Raw genomic sequence first — 27042 nt, 5'->3', positions numbered from 1 at the left:
TTTCGAACTCGAGACATCTGATTAATGAGCCCAGACTTCTTACCATGTGTGCCAAGGTGTTTGGTACTTGACATCACTTTTACTCATTGAAATTATGTATTTGTTAAGCAGTCACTATAATGCTTGGATAATCCACTAGGCAAGTGCCAAACTCCATTATCAGCATGCGTAGGATATGGAATCCAATCTCAATATCCTTTATGTCAAGTTATTCATTTTGATTCACCGTTATGATTTTATAGCTTCTCAGACACTCCAGAGTTTCATATCCTTATCCATTTTGTTGGTACTGAATGTCTGAATCTTGATTCACACATATATCTGAATCCTGAGGGCCCAAATTGAGCTTGAAATGAAGTGAGGATAAATATGCAATTTGCAATTCAGAAAATGCCAACTGAGAGATACAGAATCTGATTCAACATCATCTCACCTTTTGTACTCAAATAAAGTGCCTTTCTTGTTGACATATTGTGACTTCTCGAGTCAGTGGAGGAAGCACATAATTAATTGAATAATAAGCAAAACAGTTTTAGTATCACAATTCATTTTCTATTGAAACTTTAAGGCAAAGAAAAAACATCGTGAATCTGCTGACCGATTACTTTCTGCTATAAGAGATTCACAAATATGAGGGTCAAGCCTAACAGATTTGGAAATATACAAATTTTAGGGGAGCCAATGCAACCTTCCCCAGTGTTATGCTAGAAGAATACATAGATTATGATTCGTAATGCAACTATTGATAGAAACTAGCTCGAAAGCTCATTTTTCATGGGTTCAAGAACCCTTAAGCTATTCAATTGATGAGTAAGTGAGAATACTAAAGAGGATAAATTCATAAACACATAAAAAATTGTACGCATCATGTAACGCTCCTTATCTCTACTTGTTCTGCTTGAAGCAAGATTTGGGCAATTGCTTGGAGGCTTTCAAATCGCTGAGACATAACCATACAGAAGCGAAAATGGATTCTTAACTATCAAGCATGTGGATCAACTCATAAAAGATTGTTCTAGTTTAATTAGTGGTTTTGAGTTCGAATAAATGAGTAATAAATGGATAATATTAAAAAAAAAATGGTTTTTTAAAACTTAAAATTGTTTAGTATTCAATGCAGGTTGAATATGGATAGTGAAAAACTCTTTTAACTATATTTTTTTTTTTTGAGATATTTTAATCGGTTCATCCCTTCGCGACTAGTTTGATTCGGGGCGAGTTCCGGGATTATCCCCTTCAAAAAGGATATTGAAGAGAATTGAACACATATTCTAAGTCTCTAACCTCATCTACTTAGTTTGCTGACGCTAACCGAACTACCATCGTTTGGTAATTACATTTTATATTAGTATAAGTTGGAATGCTTGTTCACTTGATCGATTCATTTTATTGCATCTACGAAATACAATTAATTATTGATCACAAAAAGGAATATATATATATATATACAGAGGCAGGATATTCTTACACCGGTGTAAGAGTTAGAAGTCTTACACTCAATCTTGACCATTGATCCACTTGTATCCAATGGCTCACATTACTAAAAATTTGAGCTCTTAGATATAAGTGAGATTAACGAACAAGATTAAGAGTGTAATTTACACTGGTGTAAAATGATCTTGACCCATATATATATATATATATATTTATATATATATATATATAGGGCTTAACATTTCTGCAGCAGCCGTAAATAGTGTTATCTACAGTTGGCACAGAAAAGTGGGCCCCACGACTTTTTAAAAAAAAAAAAAAAAAAACTCAGGATCCGTTGCCGTATCCTAGGATTCGGACGTGTATCCTTGCTTGCTGTAGGTACAGCAGCTGCAGAAATCATTTTGCTATATATATATATATATATATATATATATATATATATATAGGCAGGATCTTCTTACACCGGTGCAAGAGTAATAACTCTTACAATCAATCTTAACCGTTGATTTTCACATATCTAACGGTTATAATTAATAATTAATTAATGAGAATAATCTAATTAATTACATTCGTTTGATGAACGGAAATCAACGGTTAAGATTGAGTGTAAAAATTATTACTCTTACACTGATGTAAGTTGATCATGTCTCATATATATATATATATATATATATATATATATATATATTACCTATTAGGGCAGGATATATTTACCACAAAAAAAGTTTACAACCTTTACAACTAACTTAATTACTGTTGATTTCCGTCAATCTAACGGTTATAATTTATTAAAAATAATAATTAATTAATAAATATGATCCAATAAATTAATAAAAAATGTTTTATAAAATTTATATAAAAAGATAAATAATCTTTTTAAAATATTCTCCATTAATTTTTTTCAATCCAAAACAATGTAATTAATTTTGTTAGAATGAAACGTGCACTTTTAATACATCATCGGTTCTTCACCTCTAAATTCTAATTACTCAAAAAATATAGATTCTTTAATGTTCCCGTAACCTTCTGAACAAGCGCCGTCAATGCAACGGCAAAGCCTCGAGATTCAAAAACGACGTCATTCCCAAATTTCAGAATCTCCTCCGAGCCTCAGCTTCGGATACCCGAACCTGGTTAAACGCGACACATATAAAAACGTGCACTGAGATTCACAGTCTTTGCACACTGAAAGATAGAGCTTCCATTTTTGTATCTGCACACACCGATATCGAAGCATTAGGGTTAGGGTTTTTTCGGATCTGAGAATTTTGGTGGTCAATGGCGGAGGAATCGGAGAGCACTGTGACGACCGGCGGCGAATCATTGATGGAAAAAATAAGCGATAAGCTTCACGGTCATGATTCATCCTCTTCTTCCGATTCCGATTCCGAAAAAACTGTCACTTCATCCGTCAAGGATAAAGTGTTTCGCCTTTTCGGAAGGGAAAAGCCCCTTCATTCCGTGTTGGGCGCTGGAAAGCGTATCTTTCTCTCTCTCTCTCTGTTTTGTTTCCTTTTTTTTTGTTGATTTGGCGAGTTTTTGATGTTGTGAACGGATTCAATGGGGGAATGTCATTGATAAGACTATTGGAATGGGAAAAAATAATGGGCTAGGAAAAAAAAAAGTGACTTGGCTTTGCCCCGTGTGGTTTATCACTGATCAAGAGTTACTGAGAAAGTGAACATTTGAATTTCTCATTTTGTTAAAAATAATCAATTTGTAGCTTGTTTTTCGCTTTATGGTTCCTGAAAATCATGGGATTTACTCAAAATTGAATTTTTTTTTTTTTTTTTATGTTTTTATTTTGCCATTGTTTGTCTTTGCCATCTTACTCTGTTTCTAGTTTATTATTTATTATATGTTTCATTTTCAGGTATTCTTTAATTCTGGAGGAGACAAATTCAGTTAGTAAAGTGTAAAGGCATGGTTTTGAATGATAAAAAATAACATATATTGAGTTTGAGATTTTTTTTATTTTCTTTATATTATGAATTTGACAAGTGTCCCATACTATAATATATCAATGAAAATGGGGATTCTAAATAAATAGTTGAGGAGCTATTTGATGAGAACGTCATCAAATGGAGAATTGTATGCACTTTATGTAGTTATACAAAACAAAACAAGTTGCACTTTCTGTGCTGTCATCTTATGGCTCTTTTTGGTAATCATCTTTTGCAGCTGCTGACGTATTATTGTGGAGGAACAAGAAAATATCTGCTTTTGTACTTGGCGGAGTAACTGCTGTTTGGGTCCTTTTTGAGTTGCTTGAATATCACTTTCTTACTCTAGTCTGTCACATTTTAATACTATTGCTCGTGGTTTTGTTCTTGTGGTCCAATGCCCATACTTTAATCCACAAGTAAGCCTGTGGAAATTCTTAGTCTATTGAATAGATAGGCTTTGCCTTATCTAACCATTTGCATGGAATATCAAATGATATTGTAGAACTCCACCTCGTATACCCGAAGTTCATCTTCCTGAGGAGCCATTCCTGCAAGTTGCGTCTGCTTTGAGAATTGAAATCAACCATGGGTTTGCAGTTTTGCGTGATATTGGTTCTGGAAGAGATTTAAAGAAATTCCTAATCGTATGTAACTTTGTAGCTTCTTCTCTTTACGTTCATATTAAATTATTTTTTTTCTCATAAGTAATCATCTTTATAAAGTCTTTGGACTAATTATTACTTATAACATCCAAAGACGATGCCTTTTCTTAGGGTCTAATAAGCTGCTGCACTTAAATGGATAAATGGATGCCTAATTTAGTGTTTGTGTTCAACATCCATTAAGAACTACTCTGTTCTTATAATATTATGAATTTTGTTGAGGATTCTGTTTGTGTGTTATGTTAGGTTACTGCTGGCTTATGGATTCTATCAATTGTGGGGAACTGGAGCAATTTCTTGACCTTGTTATACATAAGTAAGAATAACTAATACTCCTTTTAATTACATTCTTTTTAAATTTTTTTTTATTGATTTGCATAATCTTGATTTCATGAGCAGCTTTTATTTTGTTGCACACTGTACCGGTGGTATATGAGAAGTACGAGGATAAGATAGACCCATTTGCAGAGAAGGCAGTCATTGAGATTAAAAAGCAGTATGCTGTGTTTAATGCTAAGGTCTTGAGTAAGATCCCAAGGGGTCCATTGAAAGACAAGAAGTTAGCGTAGTGAGCAAGTCTTTGTAACTTCAGAAAGAAAAAGAGCTCCACTTTTTTTATTTATGGAAGTTGCCAGCGCCCTGTTTCTTTTATCAAATACCAATCTTTATTGTTTGAGTTGGTTTTATGCTGTAATGGTGTCAATGGCAAATTGGCAATGGTTCAAACAGTAGTTTCTAACCATATGCAAGCATATGGATTTTACTGGCTTGTGTATGTTTATTAGAGTTGTTCAATCAATAATAGTTACTGCAAGATAAAAGTACTCGCATACTTTTTTTAACTTTTTTCTTTTTTTCCTTTGGCTAAAAGTGTTATAGGTGTGATGTGAACTTGTCTTGGGGGCAAATGTTCGTTGATGATTTGTAGTAATCTTCCGATTGGTGATTTATTATACAAGACACTTGTTACCATGCATGTGTTTAGGTGCTGAGTTCATATACTTCTTGTATATAGAGACTCGATGAAATTTTAAAAAGAAACTCTAGAACTCGATCAATCCGATGGAAATAACTCAATAAAAGAAGCAGCACATCAAACTATTGATGAATAGATCACGTACTTCTCATCGGATTAGTTTATTTTGGAGTTAATGAGCATTTTATCAAACATGCATTATATCACGTGATAGTGTATGCCGGTAAATATTAATATCAAATGTCAGTGAAATTTATCTGTTTTACAAATTCTCGTGGTAGTACTACTTCTTTCATTGTCTATTGTGACTTCAATTTTCTCCGCTCTAATCACTAACTCCGTTCAATAACTGCAATTGACTTTAAGTTTGCAAAAACAATCAAAATTATTAGAGATAAGAATAAGAACTCCTCAATTTCTCCATACAATGAATTTGACCATCACTGGCAATTTCTCTGGGTCTTTTCCACCCAAGACAATAGCTGTTGGGCCGAACCTCAATATAGGCAGAGAAAAAGGACCATTGAAATACTACCTGTGGTCGACATTGATTTTAATCAGCGGCCCATAAGACAATAACTGGGGTCTTCCCTGTTTGAAGCTTAGTTGAATGGATAACAACTTTGCTGTCGTCGTGGAAACCAATGGGATAAACTATGATGCACCGACACGGGATATGACATGACATGATACTCTGACAAGTTAATTCTAAAAAATGTTAAATTTTGACATGTTAGGACAACTTTTGATATTATATAATGTTTTTAATTTATGTAGTATATATTATATTTAATATTCAATAATTTAACAAAAAAATAAAGCTAAACTTATAATTTCCATCAATTTTGCAAAGAAAAATAAGATATGCCAAATGTTTATATTAAACTCAATAAAATAATAATCGTAATCCAACGAATCTAATAATTGAAACTCATAAATGCAACGCAATATAATCTTTGAACCTTTTTTGAATCTGTGCAACAAGTATTGGAGTGTCGGGAAGTGTCGGTGAGTGTCGGACACGACATGTTAGAGATTTTGAAATGTCGATGCTTCATAGGTGATAAGTTTGTCATTGTCGGCTAACACAGAGAGTATTTCTAATTGGGCTTATGGATATTCTTTCTATTTATTATTCATCCTAAGTTTTCACCATTTTTATTGTTATCGGGTTTCGTTGTGTTAAAAAAAAAAAAAAAAGGTTCAGCTTTACATTTTTATATTTTGCTTAAGAGCTGGGTCGACTGACTTGATTCTTCCCCAAAACTTAATGGATGCTTTTAGCTTAATCTATTTCTCGTGCTGAAAAATAGTTGAATTGTTCTTTTTCATTCAAGGGTTGTTATTCACTATTCTCATCTTTCACAATTACACATCTTTCTCACCTGAAATGTCTCCATAACAGCAAACCGTTTAATCTGTATTTTATACACACATTAAAGAGATGAGTGGATATTATATGACATAAACACCACGATAATGTTCTAAAGTTTCAAAATATGTAATGATATCCACACGAGATGACGAAGGCAATGAAACAAAAATTGTTACACTTGTGTGAATAAAATACACTCATTAATGTGAAAGAATTAATTGATGACTATAATCTATTATCTAACAATGATTTATACCTTTGATTAATTTACATAAAAAAAAATGTATATTAGTATCTGGGAAGAAGTTTTGAACTAGTAGTTTTGTTATCTGATGGTGATGGTGAAAGAGGAACCGTTAAGAACTCAGAACCAACTTGTTCAGAATGTTGAAAATATCCACGAGGAAGAGGACTATTCTGATTAGTGGGTGGATTAATTGTTGCTGTAAGAGGGCTAAACCTCTGATTTGAAAATGGTGGAGAAGCAGAACTACTATTTGGACTTTTATCGTGTGAATCATCCATGGATTTACTTGTACTTCCATCTGACTCCCTCTTCTCTCTCTCTTCTGTTTCCTTGAGAAGAAAATCAACCCACATATCTGCAAAGGACTGAAAGGAGAAAAGAACTTATTGAAATCTAAATTCGTGATATGGAAAACTCATCATAGTTGATTGACTTAAATGTGACAAGATCAATATACAGTGCAGCATTTGTAAAAGATTCTTTCTGTAGATGTCAGACTTAAGGAACGACATATATATGGTATCTGCTAGCATGAACATGGAATGTGTTCCGTGTAAAGAAACAAAAACTAGTTTTCAGCATTAAGTTTTGACACTTCTTTCAAAATAAAACAATTTTTATCCCCCTTCTCACCAGTGGCCATAAAATAAAAAAGGGAAAGTAAAACCACACCCTCAATATTTTTCTTTAGTACTTTGTAAACCCAGAAGAAAAACAAACGCATGCACCAAAGGGGTAAGTGGAATACCAGATGAGGAGAAATCTCACCTGGTTATCAGATCCCACATTTGCAGCTGATTCTGCTGAACTTCCTCCCAAGATACCTCCAACGAGGCGGCCGGGCAACCGAAGAACACCACGGACAACACCTTTTCCTGGACCTTGTTGAGCAACACCTATCCTTTGCTTGTCCTCATTAGAGAATCCCAGCATACGAACCATTAGATCCAAAACCTGTCCCCAATATCACAAAACATTATGAGCAAGACCAATTTGAACAAAACATCAGACAAACCAGATAAAAGAACACAACATTGACAGAACAAGTTAAGAAGGAAAGGAATCGTAACATACTGAGAGGAGTAAACAAATGCAAGTGGAGAACATAATTTTATAACCTTCTGCGGTTAATACTTAACAGGGTCTTAAAACATCAATACACACTGAAAATTCTTCCAACCATATCCTAGCATGATTATCCTATTGACCTCCTCATGAATCTAACTATATACTAATTTACTTGGACAAAATAGCAATAATAAACTAACTCAGCAAATAGTATAAAAAATAAGTCCATGAATCCTTCCCCACTCTTTCTCCTATGCCCACCCGCAGACACACAAAAAGTAATGATTATTACATGCAAAATAAAGGCAAGGGTTTCCAGTCCCGCATGATGCATCTAAAGCAACCACAATTAGAAGACCTCCATACCTCTTTGCTGTGATTTCTCTGGAAATAAGTTATAAGTAATTTTATCACAATGCGCCTGTCAAAGATACAATCAAATTAGTTAACTAATTTATTCTCTCAAATGGCGGCAACAAAATGATAAAAAAGACTTCCAAGTCTAAAATCTAAATTTAACCCACATTCATACTTCTATGACTCCAATTATAAACTTTTCATGAAATTAATGATAGGTGCAAAAAAATGTAGACAATAGTCCCTTCATGGATAACATCTCTGTTCGAATCCAATCGGCTAGAAATACAGGTAGCTCCCAGATCACATGGCCAAGCTAATATTGCATGAAAACATACTTTGATGAAAAATATGCCAACCTGTCAACAAGAAAATCAGAATCCACTGACATTCTATTTAGCCGTGTCATACTCTGTTCAAGAGCTCGCCTCAATCTGGCATTGTCTTCCTCAAGCTTGCCTACTCTACTTCTCCATTCTGATTGCACCTTTTCAGATTGAGAAAGCTTGGCTAAAATTTCTTCTTTTTCACCCCTCAATACATCTGCTCTGCAATCTGCATCCTGGCAATAGCATAACAATTTAATCAAACCACGAAACTTCTTATACTTTTCAGTGAGAAAAACAAAATACTATATCAATATACTTGAGCAAAATTTAATACAAGATTCAATAAGAAATAAGAAAAAGTAAGTTTAAAGAGTAGAATACAACATCAGCAACATCAACATCACCTTTATCCCAAATTAATTGGGGTCGGTGGTAGATAAACCCACATGAAAGATACAAAACAGTTGAAAAAATAAAATAAAATAAAATAAAATAAAATAAAATAAAATATATATGTATATAGATATGTATATATAAATAAAATAAAAGTAAAAAAGAAAGGGACAAGAAGAAGTGGGGGAGATGAAGGGGAAAAAGACTAAAAAAGGACCATCTGGAACATAGGAATAACAACGGGTCTAACCCTCTACCATATTTATAGCTTTTCTCCATTCTGTTCTAAGACAAACCGTCCGCCAATCTATATCCCACTCCATTAAATCTTGTTTTACCACCTTCTCCCAAGTAAGTTTCGGCCTACCTCTGCCTTTTTTTGTGTTGAGCTTTTGGTAACAAACTTCTATTCTTACAGGAGCATCCAGAGGCCTTCTCATCACGTGTCCAAACCACCTCAATCTATGTTCTCTCATCTTCTCGTCTACTGGTACTACTCCGACCTTTCGTCGAATATTTTCATTTCTTATCTTATCCATCCTTGTGTAACCACACATCCACCTTAACATCCTCATCTCTGCGACTCCCATCTTATGCTCATGTTGCCTATGTGCTGGCCAGCATTCTGCGCCATATAGCATTGCCGGTCTTACTGCCGTTTTATAGAATTTTCCTTTTAACTTAAGAGGGATTTTGTGGTCACACAAAAATCCAGATGCACTGCGCCATTTCATCCACCCTGCTCTGATTCTGTGATTTACATCCTCATCAATCTCTCCACCTTTTTGTAATATGGAGCCCAAGTATTTAAAAGCATCTTTTTTGGGTACCTCTTGACCACTTAAATGCACGGGCTCTTGGTCCCCATCTCGTACCAGAGAAAACTCACACTTCAGATACTCAGTCTTGCTTCGACTTAATGTGAATCCTTTGGATTCCAATGTGCTTCTCCACAATTCAAGTTTTCTATTAACACCCTCCTCGCTCTCATCAATAAGCACAATATCGTCTGCAAAAAGCATACACCATGACACTTCCTCTTGAATATCTTTTGTTAGTTCATTCATAACTAAGGCAAAAAAATAAGGACTTAGAACCGACCCTTGGTGTACACCTACCGCGATAGGAAAATAACTTAATGTTCCGTTACAAGCTAACAAAATCCAATACAGATTCAATATAAAATGATAGGAACACTTTGAAACTAAGCTCCCTCGCCAATTGAATTATCCCAAACCATAGTCCAATTAAGTTGTATCTAATTAAATTAACTGTTTCACAAACCCACCCCAAAAGCTCATGGCCATGATCATCAACTAAACATAAATCCTCAGCCTTATGTGACAAGGTAGAATGGCACTACCCTAGTTCAATTGATCCATATATAGATTGAATTTGGTAGTTTACAACAAAGTAAAGCATTCATGAACACAGTCAATAATCTAGAGAGAGGTCCCCTTTATCAACAAAAACATTCCTTTTATGGATATAGAAGTGTTCTCCACGCCCACAGGCAGTATGTTTGAATTAGAGCTTTCCCTTAGGTGCATCCTCCCTCTCTTTTGATAACCATTAGCAGCAGGTGCTCTCCATGCTCACCTATTGTTTTCTATCATCGTTTTGAAATTAGCCTCAACCAAGCCAAAATGATGCCAAATTATCTTACCACTTCTCAGGTATAATTCTCCATTCCCCACAAGGATGAAACTGTGCAACGAAAAATACACTTCTTTCTGAATCAATTCCCACCTAGCTCTGATCCATAGTCTTGTAGGGAAGCCCATAAGGTACCACAATGTCCTACTCTACCAGGTTTCTACCAAAGTCATGCTCAAGATCAAATGAACACAGACCAGGACTCGTGATCAGCTAAGATCATCATATTTTTTTGTGTTACAATCAGCATAAAGGATCCAATGCTGTCCAGTTAAAATTGAAAATAAAGTAGAAGTTGTCTACATATTGTATTTAGAAACAGTGAGAGAGGGATTCATACTTTCAACTGTTGAGAAAGCTTAGCTGTTTCTTCCCTTGCACGAGCCAACTCTCCATCTATATGTTCCTTGAGAAAACAAATTTATGGTGGATATAAGCTTACTCCATGCAACAGTAGACAAACAAACTCATATAAAGATATTGACAGAATAAGTAAAGTGATAGGGAAAGTTAACAACTCCATTAATGTCAGTTAATTTGAGAGTAAAAAAAATTACAAAACAACCTTAGCTTCGATTTCAGCATAATACTGTCCAAGAGCTGTCTGTAGATTTAAAAGTTCAATATTCTTAGCATCTATTGTGCTCATACAGTTTGTAAGCTTCTTGTTCAGGTCATCAATGATTTCCCTGGACTTTAGAATTTCGTTATTGTTTTCCATCTTCAGTTTCTCCTGACTTGCAGTTGCCTGCTTCAGAGTTCTCTCAAGATGTGATATTTGAGCACGTAAATAATTATTGCTATCGCGTAGTTCTTCAATGATTTTGCTATCCTCATCCATTTTTTCTGATTCTTCAGATTCCTAGACAAAAAGCAGCAAGAACATCTTTGAGTCAACTGCAGAAAGGTTGACATACCAAATTCATCTGGGATGTATGCAATTGTAGTTCATTGACACTTGATAGACAATTAAGGGGACAAAACACCAAATAACTGTATATGTGGGAAAAAATAATTTATGAGATAAACACAATAAAAAAATTAGGATAATAGATATATTGTTTGTCTTTTGAATATCATGCTCAGTCATCATTGATTCTGCTTCAAAAACTAAAGTAAATAGAACGAAACCTTTTCTAACAAATGCTGTTTAAGGCGGGTCAATTGTTGTACTGCTCTGTCCTTCTCCTGCTGTGTGTCCTTCAAATCTTTACTCAGCTTTTGTAAGGATCTTTCCATTTCTTCTTTCCCTGGAAAACTTTTGAAAGGATCTGACAACTGTTACCAAAAGCCAATTCCCCAATCCCCAGAAAAGAGAAGAAAAGAAGACAACAATTATTAACATGATTCTTAATGCACAACCTGTAAAGTAAATATTGCTATAAAGTTTTGGCTCACATCACTGATACTGCCTGACTCCTTGTTCTGAATCTGAGAAGCATCAGGCGACATTTTACCAGTGAAAGACATCCTACTTGCTTTGAGCGTAGCCTCAAGTTCTTTCTTTTCAATCTAATAACAATGGATGACAATATTAGAAAAACAATCATTATCAAGTTTTGAGTGACGAGGTGGTAGAAAAATTTTGTATTACAATGGAATAAAGTAATGCATAACTTCACCAACCTTAAGAGTCATATTTTCCTTCTCTACAGTTTCGATTAGCCTTTTCAAGCTATCCACAGTATCACCCACTTCTTCATCCTCCTGTCTAGTTAACTCCAATTGCAGACGTTTTATTTCTGATACTTTCTCATTCAATTCATTGTGTAATTTGCTCATCTCATTTGTTGTCTTCCAAGCAATAATACAATATACGTATGAGTTAGATAACCAAAAACTATAATAACCAAGATCATCACATTGTGAAACAGCACAACAAAATCAGCATCCAGATTCCTTCGAAAAGATGTGATCTATTACTGAATGATACAATAGAAGTTGTTAATGTAAACCAGAAATTGGTCAGGTTATTCCTTCTCAGGTTTAAAAGATATTATCTGAAGAAATAGTGATATGGAGATTTTGAAGCATTGGAAAAAGCTATCCCATGTTCTCTTTTAGTTTCTAGTACTATAGTACTAACGAATCCAGGCAATATGTTTCTTCCCAACTATATACCTTCATTTGCTTCCATTTAGCAAACCATTCTTTGATTTTCGGCATGCTTTTCTCAATTTCTCTTGATATAATATCAACTTATTTAATACTCCATATACAATCAAAAGACAATATCTAGTGAGCAATATCTTATAATGAATCCTATAACAGTAAAACAAACAAAAAGCAATAATTTGAAAGAGTATTCCTACACGAGACACAATTTCCTGAATATAAATGCTTTTGATTGTTTGTTTTATACTATCATGGCATGTTATGTATTTAATGGACCAACTTAATGGAAATAAGACAATGATACAAGTATAAAATACCACAAGTCAAAAAGACATCTCAGAGAAATATAACACTCATTTTATAATGCACAGCTGTTGCTTTATGTCAATAGCTCTCTTAAATTGTAAAAAATAAACCCGAGGGTAATAAAGGAAAGGTGTTGCAGCCATGATGCTTATAGAAACTCACTTTGTCTCTTTCCAACTGTAATAATTTAAGCTCCTCCTGGAAAGACTTGTTCAATTTCTGTTCCTCTGACATTGAAGAAAGAACCAAATTATTAGCAGTTTCTGTTTGAACATAGAAAATGAAGATACAATCTACATATTCCAAATGCAGAAGACAGACCCTGAAATTTTAGCTGAGTTTTTGCCAATTTATCACGTTCTTGCTCGAGTTGCAACTTCAATTTTTGTATCTCATGAGCATGTTGTACTGCTGCTGTGGGGCTATTTTTTCCCTCTACCAAATCTGCTTGCTCCTAGAAGGCATTCATACATCTGTTGTCAAGATCACTCATCACTAAAAATAAAAATGTAAGTCCTATCAGAATGTCTAAATCAAAATTGCCAGACAAAGAAAAGTTTTCACATTATAAAGAAATAGAAAAACCAAATTAAAAGCTACTTCCATTTTTTTTTAAGGAAAAAAATAAAGGTACACAGCATGCTGAACACTCCATGAAAAATGAACACAGACATAGGATAAAAAAAAAATACTTGATCAAATTCCAACAGAGGCAAGGAATATAAATGAATACCACCTAATGGGAAATCTTCCTATGTTGGTTCATTATTTAAGAATAACCAAAAATCTAAGCTGTGTTACCTTGTCCTTTACTTGTAAGTTTGAATGTTTAGATACCATCTTACTTTGAATAGCACCTGATTCCAAAGCAGAGATGGTTCCATTGTTTATAGCATAATGATTTTTCATTTGAGTTGTGAACCTATGCTGCCGATTCAATGATTGGTCACTATTTCCCTGCACGAATATTCAGAAGTAATCAATAAGATTTCTTAGTACTCTGTCAGGAACAAAAGACATTCAGCAATGTACTTCCAACTATATTATAACAGAATATAGCATTCATATACTTTCACAAGCCTAATATAAATAATGAGTAATCCAATGCGAGAGAGAACATAAATTATAGAAATCAGTTTTTTTTCTCACATGAATGAAGCATCTAGCACACAAAATGAGAACAGGTCATTTCCACCATGTTCCCTTTAACTATTATTACTACAAGACCGCTCCTTCCCCCACACTGCCCAAACCTTCACATAGATCTCCTTACCGTTATTATTTTTTTTGATAAACAACAGCTCATTAAGACAGAGAGAGAGAAAAAAAAGGATCCACCATAACAAAAAAATAAAAACAAAAACAAAACAAAAGCCTTGTCTTACTAGGTGGGGTCGGCTACACAGATCAAACAACATCATTTGTGTGCTGTCAAAAACCAAGTTTTTGAAAAGGATATTCAGATCAAGGCATTTTTTTAATAGAAAAATAAAACAGAGAAAAATACAGTTACAATACAAATAGGTATTATGCCTTTTCATCCAATCCTGATTTATAAATAGAGTCCAATTGGTCAGAAGAATTCAAATTACTTATTAATTACATTGATCTAATTATGTGGGCTGAATAAGTAAAATATATATCTTAAGCACCACTAGGGTTAGCCTAGTGGTGTGGGGTGTGTGTGTTAGGAGTGTGTGTAGTGTAGGGTGTTGTGTTCAATTCCTTGTAACCTCAAAAAAAAAAAAAAAAAAAAAATATATATATATATATATCTTAAGAAACAGCAGAGGAGCTATCTAGTCCCTGATTTCCTGTGATTTTCTACAAAAAGACACCTGTAAGATAAGTAGATAACTGTTGTTGGCTTCACCATGCATAGAAGCCACAATGATAATCCTATACGAAAAGGTCATAAGAGTAAATTTCTAGATGAAGACTTTAAGATTTACACTCAAATGCATCACAGAACAGCGTAAATAACACACTCTAAAAAAGTCTTTCTACCCTTTTCTTCCCCTGAATCATCCAAAATGATTGTAATGAAAGTGATCCAAGGCAACTGGACAAACCTGCTTCCCAATAAAAATGCCAAAAGTTTTATTTCAAATCATCCAATCAATCTAGAAAAAAAATTACTGATAAAATATTAAACTTTTTTTTTTTTTGGTTTCCCATAGTATCCCCTCACTCAGTAAGTGAGAGACTGATCTCCTTAGGTACAGTCAAACACCAAAGTCAAAGACTCTTCCCAACGGTATTTTTTCCATACACATCTTGGGATCGAATTAAAAATCACATGCATAAGGACCCAAACCCATATTAACTTTGTAAACAAATAACAAAATAAAAGCAAATAATTTATTGACAAAAGACCATTTTAACGTGCTTTATAGTTATATTACATGCCCTCCTATAGTTCAAGGAACACCTTATCCATATAATGAGAAGTATCGGTATTAGACACTCAAATTAATTTCCTGTACAACTATAAGAGCAGTAAAGTATGGCCTACCTATGCATCAAGAGTCAAAATTGATAACCAACTGATTAACAGAGATTAAAAGGTAATTGAATTTTTTCCAACCAGAAAATGTGAAACATAAGTTTTGAAAAGCCATATAGGTATAACAAAGACACGACAATGCCTATGGCACCACTCATCCTCATCATTATTTAAATTTCATACGAGAATCATGAAATACAAGACATTAAATGTATTGGAGGACTTACCGTACAGGTTAAAAATTTATAACATACATTAAATTCTTCACAATGAAGTTTGAATTAGAATATAAGATTACCTTGATTGTATACGTGCCATTTGTAGATGCTGTACTTGTAGCCTCCATATTCTGTTTTAATGAGCCATTTTCTTTATTCAATCTACCAATCTGATCCTGTGAAGTTAAAATGGTTGGATAGTTAAACTTAACAAAGCACAGTAATGAAAAACTTGAATCAATACGTTGGACAAATTATTAATTGACTGTTTATGAAATATTCACCTGAGATAGATCACATAAGGAAATATATTCTTATAATATATTCAAGAAAATGAAAAAACATTTTGTTTGGACAGAAGGGAGAACAGATCAGACCATTAGAAAGAGGCATCAAATTCCGAATATATAGATATATTTATTCTTCAAATTACACATTACAGCTGAGTTCACCTTATTTTTAACAAACACACTATAAGGTCCAAATCGGGGATTACCACTAGTTGTGTAGTTTACAAGTGTACCTTGGATCTATCTCACAATGTGATGGGAAAAAGATTGATGGGGATGTCACACATAGGATTCAAGTTGGGTAGACAGAATTCACAAATGTTCAATCGTAATTTGTGGACAAAAAGTTCCTATAAAAACTCAAAGAAAATTTAGTGATAGAAATAACACCACCAATGCTCTGTGGCAGTGATGTTGATCAGTGAACTGTTAATAGGAGCAAAAAAATAGTGTAGTGGAGATGAGAATGAGGTGGACAAGTGGACACACAAGATTTAGGAAATAGGAATGACATTATCCGAGAGAAAGTTGGAGTAGCACCTTCTGAGGAGAAGATGATGGGAATTTTCCTGAGGTGTGTGTGATCACGTGATAGGAACACCAATAGTGTATCAAGTGAGAAAAGTGGATCAAATGAAAGATAATCTGATGAAATGTAGAGGAACACCAAAGAAAACATTTGGAGAGACCGTTAAAAAAGATCTATAATGGTCTTCCTAAAACTTTGGTTGGTAATAGAGCCAAGTGACATCAATTGATGCATTTAGCAAACCCAACTAGTGGAATAAGGATTGATTTTTGTTGTTTAGAAAAAAATGTAAGGTCCATAAAGATTTCAAAAGCAAAAGCTACATAGAACCAACTGTAGTTCTTTAAGGAAGTAAGAGAAAAATCCCAGCTAATGTAATAAGATCATTCATTACAAGTTAATGTATTGAACATGAAGTCGCTCCAACATAAGAAACGATAGAAGAAATTTTGATATATTTCTGGTACATATATGCAGAAAAGTAATAACCAGCCATACCTCTTTTTCTTTTAATAAAGCTGCATAATTGACTGATAGTGCTTTAATTTCTGCCTCGGATGCTTGAAGTCTCTTGATTTCTGCTTTGTATTGTTCTATCTACAAGAAATACAACAAAATTAAAATTGACATCTTTAAACAACCTACATAGTATATTCAACTAGTGGATTCAAGGGGAAAATATAAGGCATAACCCCTGAATACATTACAATTTCATGCATTTGGTAAAAAAATAATTTCTCTAAATACACACAAGCAAGTGCTAATTTTTATGTGGAAGAATGAGAATGTTAAGGAGAAATTAAAAAGTAAAATTTTACTTCCAGGATGTTGGTACAAGGAAAACTATTTTTCTGGGTAAAGATATAAATTTAAGGCAAAACAGGGGAGAACATGTACTCCTTTGAAAGTACAAGCAACCCAGAGGCTATATGTATTATATAATATACCAGTCGGATTCATAGGATCCTAGATACTATGTATCCAGAGCCACTCACCACACTACATTGACATTGGAAGCAAAACCATACCATCCTTATAATGAACAAAACCAGCTTAATAAAACTTAGGATAACAGACAACAAAAAGTGTCGCCAATATATACATAAATAAAGGGATTAACTTTTCTCCAGCAACCCCAAAATGACGTTGTTTTGGAATTTGAAAAAAAATGCAGATATTTTAGTAAAATACATGATATAAAAATAAAGTGAAATTACTAAAATACCATTATTTTTATTACTAAACCCCAAAACGACGTTGTTTTGGGGTTGCTGAAAATAACTTTGTCTCCTAGTGCCACGAGAAACACTTTTCCCATAAATAAAAACTAAGCAAAAGTTAACTATCATTACCAGAAGACATGAAATCATATAAATAGGAACAGAGACAGAACCACGTGGTGTATAAATTAATGGTTGTTACTACAGATTCAAATTCAAGTTGAGCCCTATACATGGCAACATATAGAAATGTTAGTTGCACATACAGAATTTCTCACATACTTCCATGCATGCTGAGATGGAGAAATTTTGTTGGTGAGACTAGTGAAACACGAAGCCAACAAAATTTCTCTACCCCTCAGCATATGTGAGAAATGTGAGGAATTTAGCATGTGAAACTAACATTAAGAAACTAACATTAATGGAGCGAATTGTTTTAACATGGAGTTGTTTCTAATTTTAAATTAACTACAAGATATCACACATAGGGTTCACTAACACCAATCATAAATTAAACCCAATGATTTGTTACTCTGCTTTCAATCTCTATTCAAATCTGAAACCTCTTCCACCCAATACTTACAGAACTTTCCTGAACTCACTAACCATTCATAGTTACACATAATCATTTATTAAGCATTCATAATCATAATCCACGCCACTTTCCATTATCGTATCGGAAAATTTAATTTAAAAAAAAAAAAAACGAACATCACCACAACCTTGTCCCGAATTTCAGGATAACATACCTCAGAAGCACAGGGAGGATCTGTTATTCCGTTCGCCGCCGGCGAACTATGAACCGATTGGGAATGCGCAAAGCTGTGAGAATTCCGGCGATCGGAGACGGCGGAGTTGTCGCCGTCGGCACGGCTTCGGTAAAAGGGTAGAACGACGTCGTTGTCGTCTTCGTCGTCGGCGTAGTGAACATCGAGGGCGATCTTGTTCAAGTTCTCCTTCAAATTGGCAATGGTGCCCCACATGATTCAAATCAATCACCAAATATGAGTATAATGAAGATATTTGAATTGTTATAGTTGTTGTTGTTGAATCTATGATTCGGTGAAGCTGCACCCACTGCAATTTCTCCTAGATCTCACCTTCGAATCTATCTCTGCGTTTTCCTTGCACTGCTATTTTTCAAAAATAATAATAATAAAGGGAAAATTATTTGTCATTTATTAAATGACAAATGATATACGGGGAATGATATTGTGACAACCAAGTTGTGTTACTACCAAGTGACTATCAATCAATTTCACCGTTAGATCGATTGTGTTGATCCGACGGTTATATTTATTTCCATCATAACCATACAAAGGTGAAAATAAATATAAAGTATTAAATTTGGATAATCATGACCATACAAAAATAAAAATAAATATAACCGTTGGATCAACATAATCGATCTAACAGTGAGATTGATTGGTAGTTACTTGATAGTAACACAACTTGGTTGTTACAATATCCTTCCCATGATATAATATTGTGATATTTAATACCGTTTTGTTGTATAATTAGTTCTTTTATTTTTATTTTCTAATTTATAGAAAAAATAAAAAATTATTAAATATATTAAAATAATATTATTTCATCTAAAATAACATATTATATCATTTAAAATCAAATAATTTTATCTATTATTAATGAAGAATTTATATTTAAGCCACATTGTGTTATACGTGCAGTATTGTTAATTGTGGCGAAAAATAATTATGACACGCAACTTTTTTTCAGGTGGCAGTGTCCGTGTTTGGCCTACACACCGACATGAACACGGTGCTAAAAAAAAAATTAAAAAAATTGACGAGTCTTATGTTTTAAGATCATGAAAATTACTTAGAATTAAAATATTACGAAGTTAAAATAAGTAACAGTTTATCAAGTTAAAGGTTACTTTTTTTCATATGCTCCAAAGTGTTTAACACCACTTTTTATTTTTTTAGAAAAATATAAAAATTATTAATTATTTTTAATTATAACTTTTAAATTGAATTAATTCTTTACAGATAAATATAATACAAAATTATTGAACGCTCATCATTTACAAATTTAAACTTGTAGGTGAACTGGTTGTTTAATATTTTTGGTTACCACAATATTACGAATACGATTCTTAGTGTCCTTTTATTTACAAACTTCAAATTTTTGGGTTAAATTGATTCTTTTTAACTTTTTATCTTAGATTTGCATTATTTTATTTTATTTTTTTCCCTTATGTGATTGGCAATACCTCGGCAAAGCTAAGATAAATATAGTTTATCAAATAAAAGTTTTTTTTTTTTTTTTTTCATAGGAACATATGTATGTTCATGTAAGGATAAAAGGTTGATGATGTAATTCTTTGTATATTTTTGGTCGTGCTTATCCATCCATAGTGGGCAATGATTTTATTGGACAAGAGATGGTGCGCTTGAAGAAAATTTCGATGCTCAAGTGAATATACTCTGATCAAGGATGGAGTGTATTGTGAAGATACGTACATTAGACATCGTGGAAAAATTTTATTTTTCGGAGATACTACTGTTCCTATTATTATGGAACATATATTATTGAGAAAAATATTTCCGCAGTTAATACAGATAACTTATCTGTATTTATTTTTAAAACGATGTTGTTTTGATATTGAAATCTTAAAAAATTATAAATATAAAGACTATTATAATCCTGAAATAAATTAAAATTATAAAAATACTATGATTTTCGTCCCAAAACGATATCATATTAGACTTATTACAAATAATTTATCTGCAGTAACCCTATATTATTAGATACCAATTTTAAAAGATCTCTTAATTTAAAGAAATTTTCTCAAATAATTACCCATGGGATAAATAAAGCACTATCCAAGAGACTGGATCAAATGTATGCCCAATATGGGAGTCCATAACAACTCCAAATGTATGTAGATTTGCATAATTTTATTTCATGATCTGTGTTGATTTCTCCCGTAAAATAACAAGGTCGTGTACTAGCCAATAAAATAAAATTTTAATTTTCTTACTAGCTAATTTTAAAATATATGTCAAACAAAATAAAGAAAGACACCCTATAGAGTAGAGAGCTTATTAAAAGCAGTAACAATTTTATTTTATTTTTATAACAAAAGCAGTAACAATTTACCATCACCCTTTTTGTGTTTTTTCTGTCTCTCAGCCTTATCTATTGAGCACCAGAAACCATGTAAAATAAAGGCAAGGTCTGCAACTGCAAGCATAAAGAAATTTGAAGGATGCTTATAACAATAATAATAATAATAAATAATTATTATTATTGAGAAACTGCATACTTTCTTAACTCGCCTATACGGAGGTGAGAGCCTGAGAGGTCAATTTATTCATGGTAGTTAAAATCTGAATTTAAATCTTAAAATTCTGATCTTAACGATTTGTTTTTGCTAAAACGATTTAGATTTTACTTAAAATCATTTCCAATATAAAATTTCGATTTAGACATTTACTTAAGTCATGATTTTAATAACTATTGGAATGATGTTAAGCAAGTTAGAAAAATTGTTGAATATAACATTGCTGATATTTCATCCAAAGATAAATGAATTGTGGAAAATGAAGAAACTTTATCTCATGATAAAAGTTTAGATGAAGACAATTTTGAATGGAAAATGAAAAAACTTTATCTCATGATAAAAGTTTAGATGAAGACAATTTTGAATAATGTAGTTGAAGATCACGTGGAACAGAATGTCTTCGATGATAATAACTTGAATAATTTATTAGCTTAGACCCTTAGAGTGTGACAATAGTATGCAAAGGTATAAGGATGGTTGCAGGTAGTCTATTTTTTTTAATTTTTTTATACATAAGCATATGTATATAAAAATTTAATTTTAGAGTGTAGGTAAAATTTACGATTTGTATTACGATTTTACAATTTTTTATTCCCTTTCTGATTTTAGGTAAAATCTCAATTTTAACTATACTCACATAAATTTTTTTATCAGTGTCATTAACTTGCTCTCAAAATGGAAAAATTTATTTGGAGATGCGGGGTATCGATCCCCGTACCTCTCGCATGCTAAGCGAGCGCTCTACCATCTGAGCTACATCCCCTTTATTCTCAATTGCAAATTTAACTAATTTATATTTTATAAAATTTTCACCAAATTAAACCGAAGAGCGTGAGCCGCTATCTTGCACGAACACCAATATGAAAAATGAGGTACCAAACTCCCATATATTAATTTTATAAAATATTAAATTTTAATATGTTATGATACGTTTTGATATTAAATAATATTTGTAATTTATATAATGTATATTATATTTAATATTCAATAATTTAACAAAAAAAATAAGCTAAATTTATAATCTTCATTAAATTTGCATAGAAACATAAGAAATCTCAAATATTTATATTAAATTCAATAAAATAATAATCGTAATTCAACGAATTTAATAATTAAAAATAAAATTTAATAATTGAAAATAAAAATGTAATGCAATGCAACCTTTGAACCTTTTTTAAGTCTCTGCAATATGTATTGTTAGAATATCGAGAAGTGTCGGACACAATATATCAAACTTTTTGAAGTATCGATGCTTCATGGGTAAACAAATCATGTAGGCACGTTCTTAGTTTGTGTTCTGGTCCTTTAACAATATGATTGTATGGCTAATTTGATGCTAGAAATTGTTATTAAAACATTATTTTTAAAAAAATATTATATTTATAAACTTTTTGCTTACAAATTCTTACAATCAAATTTTAATAGTTTATTTTCGTCAATTAAATAGTTATAATTTATTAAAATTAATAATTAATTAATAAATATAACTCAATAAATTATATTAATAGAAATCAAAAATTAAAATTAAAATATAAAGATTTCAAGCGAAAATTTTTATAAATATAACCTTTGATCAAATTAATAACACTTTATCTTTTAGTTCGGGAAAAAAGTTTTTACCACAATAAATCATATTGCTATTGAATACTTTTTATATCAGTGTCATTAGCATATATAAAAAAGCTTTTAAGTCACTAGATATGATTTAGCGGTCAAGGATTTGTCTAGGTTGAATATTCAATTCTCACTTTAAAAGAAAAGCATCTGTTACAAAAGCTACTAGTAATGGATTAGTAACCACAAATTCGAATAATTTGAATTTAAATCTGCTTGTCACCCTTAAAAAAAAGTAGGCATGTTTAATTTTCCAAATAAAAAAAAGGTGTTGGGTGTAATAAGGTCATTCTAATTAGCCCTTTCGTTAGCGTGTTGGCACATAAGTATATACAGTTATATGAACCCAAACTTCCTAAATCCTAACAAACACTTACTTTCAAAACTGTGATCTGAAATATTATAGTCATATATAGACTATAGTTTATAGCATCCATATAGAACAAATAGTACAACCAAAGGCGAAAATAAAAACTGAATTGGAATTGATATAAAAGGAAAATATGATGGAAGGTGTATTTTATTTTCTTGTTCTAAGCCTTTGTGTTGAGCTAGGCAAACATGTCAGAGAGGGTTGGGAGCTTGATCTCCCCCTTTTGAGAAAGAGGAATGGTGAAGTTGCCAATGACAGGAAGGTCAATGACTAGGCCAAGATCCAATTGATAGTCTATGTCCCAATCTGCACCAATGTCCTTTGCCAAGCTCAACAATATGCTATGAGGCACCTTCACCGGCACATCAAGCATTGTTGTGTCGCTTGCCTTCAACGACCCTGGGTCTGGTATTGTCCCTGATGCTATCTCCCTTTCACCACCCAACACAAAAACCAAATACAAATAAACAAGATAAGTAATACAACATATAAATTGTTATCTAAAGTAAAAGTGTAGACATTTGTTTATAACCAAAAATCAGAGACATGTATATAAGGGGCACACCAAAATGCACTTTGTTTACTAACTACACAGTTCTAGAGTTTTGATGTTAAAATATTTATGAAGGAGCAAGTTTTTGTGCCGCGTCTTTTTATATAAATTTATCTTCCTATTCTTGTCCTAAATTTAAGGAAACAAAATGAAATTTATGTGAAATAATTGGACTAATTCCTGTGATCTGTTGAGATGGTTATTTTTAATCAAATTTTTTTTTTTTTTTCCATATAGTTATTACTCTTGCTAGAATTTTACACAGAAGAAGAAAAATTTATGTGCCGGTAGGAAACCAGTTTAGTTACAAGATTTCAATTTTCAATGAAGTAATTTACACAAAACAAAATGAATGCAAATGTGAGATTCTTCGAAAAAAGTGCTCTTCCATACAACATTGCAAGATCATGAATTCTCTAATGCAATCAAGAGAGCAATCAGAGTTACTCTCGTGTATTAATTGCGGCACTTACTCACTTAATTCTTATTTAAAAATATAAGAACAGTTTGACAAATTTTTTATCCAAATACTTCATGAACAGTCCTTTTACTCAGACTGACACATGACATAATTCGCTACGACGGATAGCGAATTACTCTCGCCTATGATTTTATGACACATAATCACATAGTGTACCAAATTTGCTACTACTAGTAACGAATTTTGTCCAGTCAGTTTTTTTTGAAAAAATGTGCCATTTGTCACAAAATTATTGGCGAATGTAATTCGCCATCAGTCGTAGCGAATTTGTGTTTGCATAATATTTGGATAAAAAATTTGCCACAATACTTTGGTCGGTCACAAAAATACAAGCCGGTTATATTTTTCACCAATTTAGGTTTATAACTTATTATCCATTTAACTACAAATCAAATCTATTTGATTACTATTAGATCAACTCTAAATCAACTACTACCACTCTTTTTTCTCTTTCTTTATTTTGCCCGGTTAATTTAGAATTATTTAAACTAATTAAAAGAGTTTAAAAGAATTATATAAAAATTAATTAAATAAGAATGAGCAGGCTCAGACATTATATATAAACAGAATCTGAGATTTAAACCGAAATACTTGATTAAAAGTGTTTCCATTAAATTATTTACGACGTTCAACATAACAAAATTAAAAATCCATTACAAATCAACCCAATCTATCATTGATCAATGTCCAATGATTGATGATTCCCTCAAACAAGACAAAAAACTGAAAACAAAATCAACAATCCAATACATCAATTAAATTAAAATTAAAAAAAAAAAAGAGCAAAGAAGAGAAACGGAAGAAAATTAAGTACCAACCTGCCAGCACTTTTGAGAGAGTACTTGATCTCACAGATGGGAATTGAGGTGGAATAAGGGTTGGAAACAGAGACCTTGGCCAAGTACTCGACGGACTCGCGGCTCACGCGCTTGAAATCCACATCGGTGATACTCGCCTCAGGTTTGGGCATGTTGGCAACTTTGTCCGCAACATAGTTTTTGGCTTTGTCCAATAACTGCGACATTTTCAACACTGCAAATATCAGACTCACACTGATCACACCCAACGACACCTTCACACCCAAACCCACTCCCATATTTATACACACGCACGCACACACTAACGAAAACTCGATTCTGACACGTGACGGATACGTGTCGACACGTGATCCCTCCGCGTTCGCGGATCTGGAGTTTCGTCGGTGGTTTTGTTTGGAGGAACAAAAGAATAGGATTAGATCCGATGATGATAATAACGACACTCATGGTCACTGTCGGTGTCGTTTAATTCCTTTTGATGTCGTGTAGGTGAAGCGTGTTGAGTTCGATTCATGACTCTATCTCTCTTTTTTTTTTAATTTCATTTTTAAGCACTCTTATTTAATATTTTCCTTATCACGTTTCATTTTTATTAGATCTAGAGGACAAGTAAAAAGGAAAAAGGATATTAAAAGGAGAGTGATGAATGGAAGAAGATAAGTAAAAAGAAAAAGGAGAAAATAATTTGCTGGGAAAACTAACCTCCATTGATGATGATGGTGGTGGTGGGTGTCTGGGTGAGATCTGCACGTTACTTTATGGAGAGAAGAAAGTTAGTATTGAAAGAGAAGATAAAATGTGAATGAATTATGAAGCTTAACGTGTCAGTCCTTGTTATAAGGTGTAACCTCAAATTAAGGGTGGGAAAAAGAGAACCACAAAAGGATTTGTTAGTGACGATTCATTGAATCGTTTTCAAGTTGCAAGTGTTGCGTTAACATTGGTTCAGCTGGCAAAATGTATGTGATTGTAATGCTTTTTGGCTGATATTAATTTGTCACTATTAATTTAAAAGGGTTCAATCAAGGAATAAATCATACCCGCTCAAAAAAAAAAAAAAAAAAAAAAAAATCATAAAAGGGGAAAAAGAAAGGGAAAAGTCCACAACAAAAAAAAGAAAAAAAACAAAGAAAGAGAAAAATAGTTTATGCAAGAATATATTTGACAACCAGTATGAAATTTAAGGAATGTATATTAATTTTAAAAAATCAACGTATGCTAGCTGATCTGAATAAAAAGATCTTAAATTCTTTAAGCATATGGTCATTGATCTGATTTCGTGAAGCCCGTTTTGGATGGCTTTCAAAAAAAAAAAAAATTACTTTTTATCTTATTTATTTTAGAAATAATTTTTATAAAATTTAAATTTTTTATATTTTTTAAATTTATATTTTTAAAAATTATTGTTTTTTAAAAAATAATTTAACTTTTTACTTCTATTTTTTTTAAATTTAAAATTTTTAACTTAAAAAAATTAACTAATTATGACTTCTGCTTGAAAAAAAAAAAACACGCGTCCAAACAGATATTTTTTGATAAGTACTTTTTTTATTTCTGAAAAAAAACTTTTGAAAAGAAATAAAAGCTCATTCAAATGAGCCCGAAATTCTATATATATAGAAAAATTATTTTTGAAAGAAATTATTGTCTTTAGCAATCATATCTTGAAAAATTAATTTCTCGCTTAGAGAAAAATTAAAATTCTTAAAAAAACATAATGTAGGAAAAAAAACAAAACGTAAAATTTGGCTTTGTTTTTGGATAATTAAGTGCATGTTTGGATGAATTTTTTTTCCTTCAAAAGTCCATTTTTTTAAAAGAAAAAAATATTTTTGTAATTTTTTTATGTTTGAATACTAACTTAAAAAAGAAGAAGGAGAAGTTAAGGAAAAAGTTAAAATCCTATTTTTTTTAAAAGCCAAAATTTCTTAGTTTTGAAAAAAGAAGAAGTTAAAAGCAACTTATCGTCCCGTACTTTCCTTCGTTGCTTTCCATCTTCTTTCATGGTTTTTGTCAACGTGAGGTTAAGGGTCACATTAGTGATGACATGGTAGCTGCCATATTGATCCTGAAGCTGCTGCTATTCCAGTATCTTGCTCTCCAGAACTCACACACAAAAGTCTCTGTCTCTCACACACATATATAGAGAGAGAAGATGAGGTGGTTGGTGATGGTTGATGTGATGAAACAGTGACGGGAGAATGAAGGGAACACCAAACCCAATGTTTGGCCTGAAAGATACAAACAGAATGACAACAGGGGGGAG

At 32.4% G+C, this 27042-nt stretch overlaps 3 protein-coding genes and 1 non-coding gene across 7 annotated transcripts; 1 reads left to right on the top strand and 3 right to left on the bottom strand.

Moving 5' to 3' along the window:
• Positions 1 to 2621: 2621 nt before the first annotated feature.
• On the top strand, positions 2622 to 4868 carry LOC133304180 (reticulon-like protein B5). Its single transcript, XM_061504174.1, has 5 exons — positions 2622 to 2917; positions 3619 to 3799; positions 3886 to 4027; positions 4292 to 4361; positions 4445 to 4868. The coding sequence occupies exons 1-5, from the start codon at positions 2716 to 2718 to the stop codon at positions 4612 to 4614; spliced, it is 765 nt and encodes a 254-aa protein (XP_061360158.1). The 5' UTR covers positions 2622 to 2715; the 3' UTR covers positions 4615 to 4868.
• A 1683-nt stretch (positions 4869 to 6551) lies between these two features.
• LOC133304179 (golgin candidate 3-like) lies at positions 6552 to 18764 on the bottom strand. 2 transcript variants are annotated; one of them, XM_061504172.1, is made up of 15 exons: positions 18380 to 18764; positions 16909 to 17007; positions 15672 to 15767; positions 13669 to 13824; positions 13189 to 13321; positions 13030 to 13094; positions 12073 to 12240; positions 11845 to 11958; positions 11578 to 11724; positions 11012 to 11308; positions 10787 to 10852; positions 8428 to 8630; positions 8078 to 8132; positions 7412 to 7597; positions 6552 to 7008 (listed from the first exon to the last, which is right to left on the bottom strand). In XM_061504172.1, exons 1-15 carry the CDS (start codon positions 18611 to 18613, stop codon positions 6685 to 6687), a joined length of 2343 nt encoding a protein of 780 aa, XP_061360156.1. In that variant the 5' UTR covers positions 18614 to 18764; the 3' UTR covers positions 6552 to 6684. The 2 variants fall into 2 exon arrangements, with proteins under 2 accessions (XP_061360156.1, XP_061360157.1); XM_061504173.1 differs by having other exon boundaries at positions 6552 to 6998.
• A 2863-nt stretch (positions 18765 to 21627) lies between these two features.
• Positions 21628 to 21700, bottom strand: TRNAA-AGC (transfer RNA alanine (anticodon AGC)). The gene has a single exon. It is a non-coding gene; the product is annotated as a tRNA-Ala (tRNA).
• Positions 21701 to 23069: 1369 nt separating this feature from the next.
• Positions 23070 to 25636, bottom strand: LOC133304175 (desiccation protectant protein Lea14 homolog). 3 transcript variants are annotated; one of them, XM_061504164.1, is made up of 3 exons: positions 25479 to 25636; positions 24777 to 24973; positions 23070 to 23355 (listed from the first exon to the last, which is right to left on the bottom strand). In XM_061504164.1, the coding sequence occupies exons 1-3, from the start codon at positions 25482 to 25484 to the stop codon at positions 23103 to 23105; spliced, it is 456 nt and encodes a 151-aa protein (XP_061360148.1). In that variant the 5' UTR covers positions 25485 to 25636; the 3' UTR covers positions 23070 to 23102. The 3 variants fall into 3 exon arrangements, with proteins under 3 accessions (XP_061360148.1, XP_061360147.1, XP_061360145.1); XM_061504163.1 differs by having other exon boundaries at positions 24777 to 24990; positions 25479 to 25626; XM_061504161.1 differs by lacking the exon at positions 25479 to 25636 and having other exon boundaries at positions 24777 to 24997.
• Positions 25637 to 27042: the final 1406 nt, after the last annotated feature.

The sequence above is a fragment of the Gastrolobium bilobum genome, unplaced genomic scaffold (genome assembly GCF_033153095.1).
Source record: "Gastrolobium bilobum isolate Gb01-03AN ecotype WA unplaced genomic scaffold, APGP_CSIRO_Gbil_v1 utg12837, whole genome shotgun sequence".
In the NCBI taxonomy this organism is placed as follows: Eukaryota; Viridiplantae; Streptophyta; class Magnoliopsida; order Fabales; family Fabaceae; genus Gastrolobium; species Gastrolobium bilobum.
Note: the sequence above shows the minus strand (reverse complement) of the source record. Positions and strands in the feature narration are given on the sequence as shown.

Bases quoted from the DNA above. Each gene is read 5' to 3' on its own strand.
- LOC133304180 (XM_061504174.1), top strand. From the start codon at position 2,716: ATGGCGGAGGAATCGGAGAGCACTGTGACGACCGGCGGCGAATCATTG. The intron at 2,918-3,618 runs GTATCTTTCTCT...CATCTTTTGCAG, and splicing joins CGTGTTGGGCGCTGGAAAGC to CTGCTGACGTATTATTGTGG. The intron at 4,028-4,291 runs GTATGTAACTTT...GTGTTATGTTAG, and splicing joins ATTTAAAGAAATTCCTAATC to GTTACTGCTGGCTTATGGAT.
- LOC133304179 (XM_061504172.1), bottom strand. From the start codon at position 18,613: ATGTGGGGCACCATTGCCAATTTGAAGGAGAACTTGAACAAGATCGCC. The intron at 13,322-13,668 runs GTAACACAGCTT...AATGCCTTCTAG, and splicing joins ACTTACAAGTAAAGGACAAG to GAGCAAGCAGATTTGGTAGA. The intron at 7,598-8,077 runs GTATGGAGGTCT...TATTGGGGACAG, and splicing joins AGAGAAATCACAGCAAAGAG to GTTTTGGATCTAATGGTTCG.
- LOC133304175 (XM_061504163.1), bottom strand. From the start codon at position 24,982: ATGTCGCAGTTATTGGACAAAGCCAAAAACTATGTTGCGGACAAAGTT. The intron at 23,356-24,776 runs GTTGGTACTTAA...GGGTGGTGAAAG, and splicing joins TCTCTCAAAAGTGCTGGCAG to GGAGATAGCATCAGGGACAA.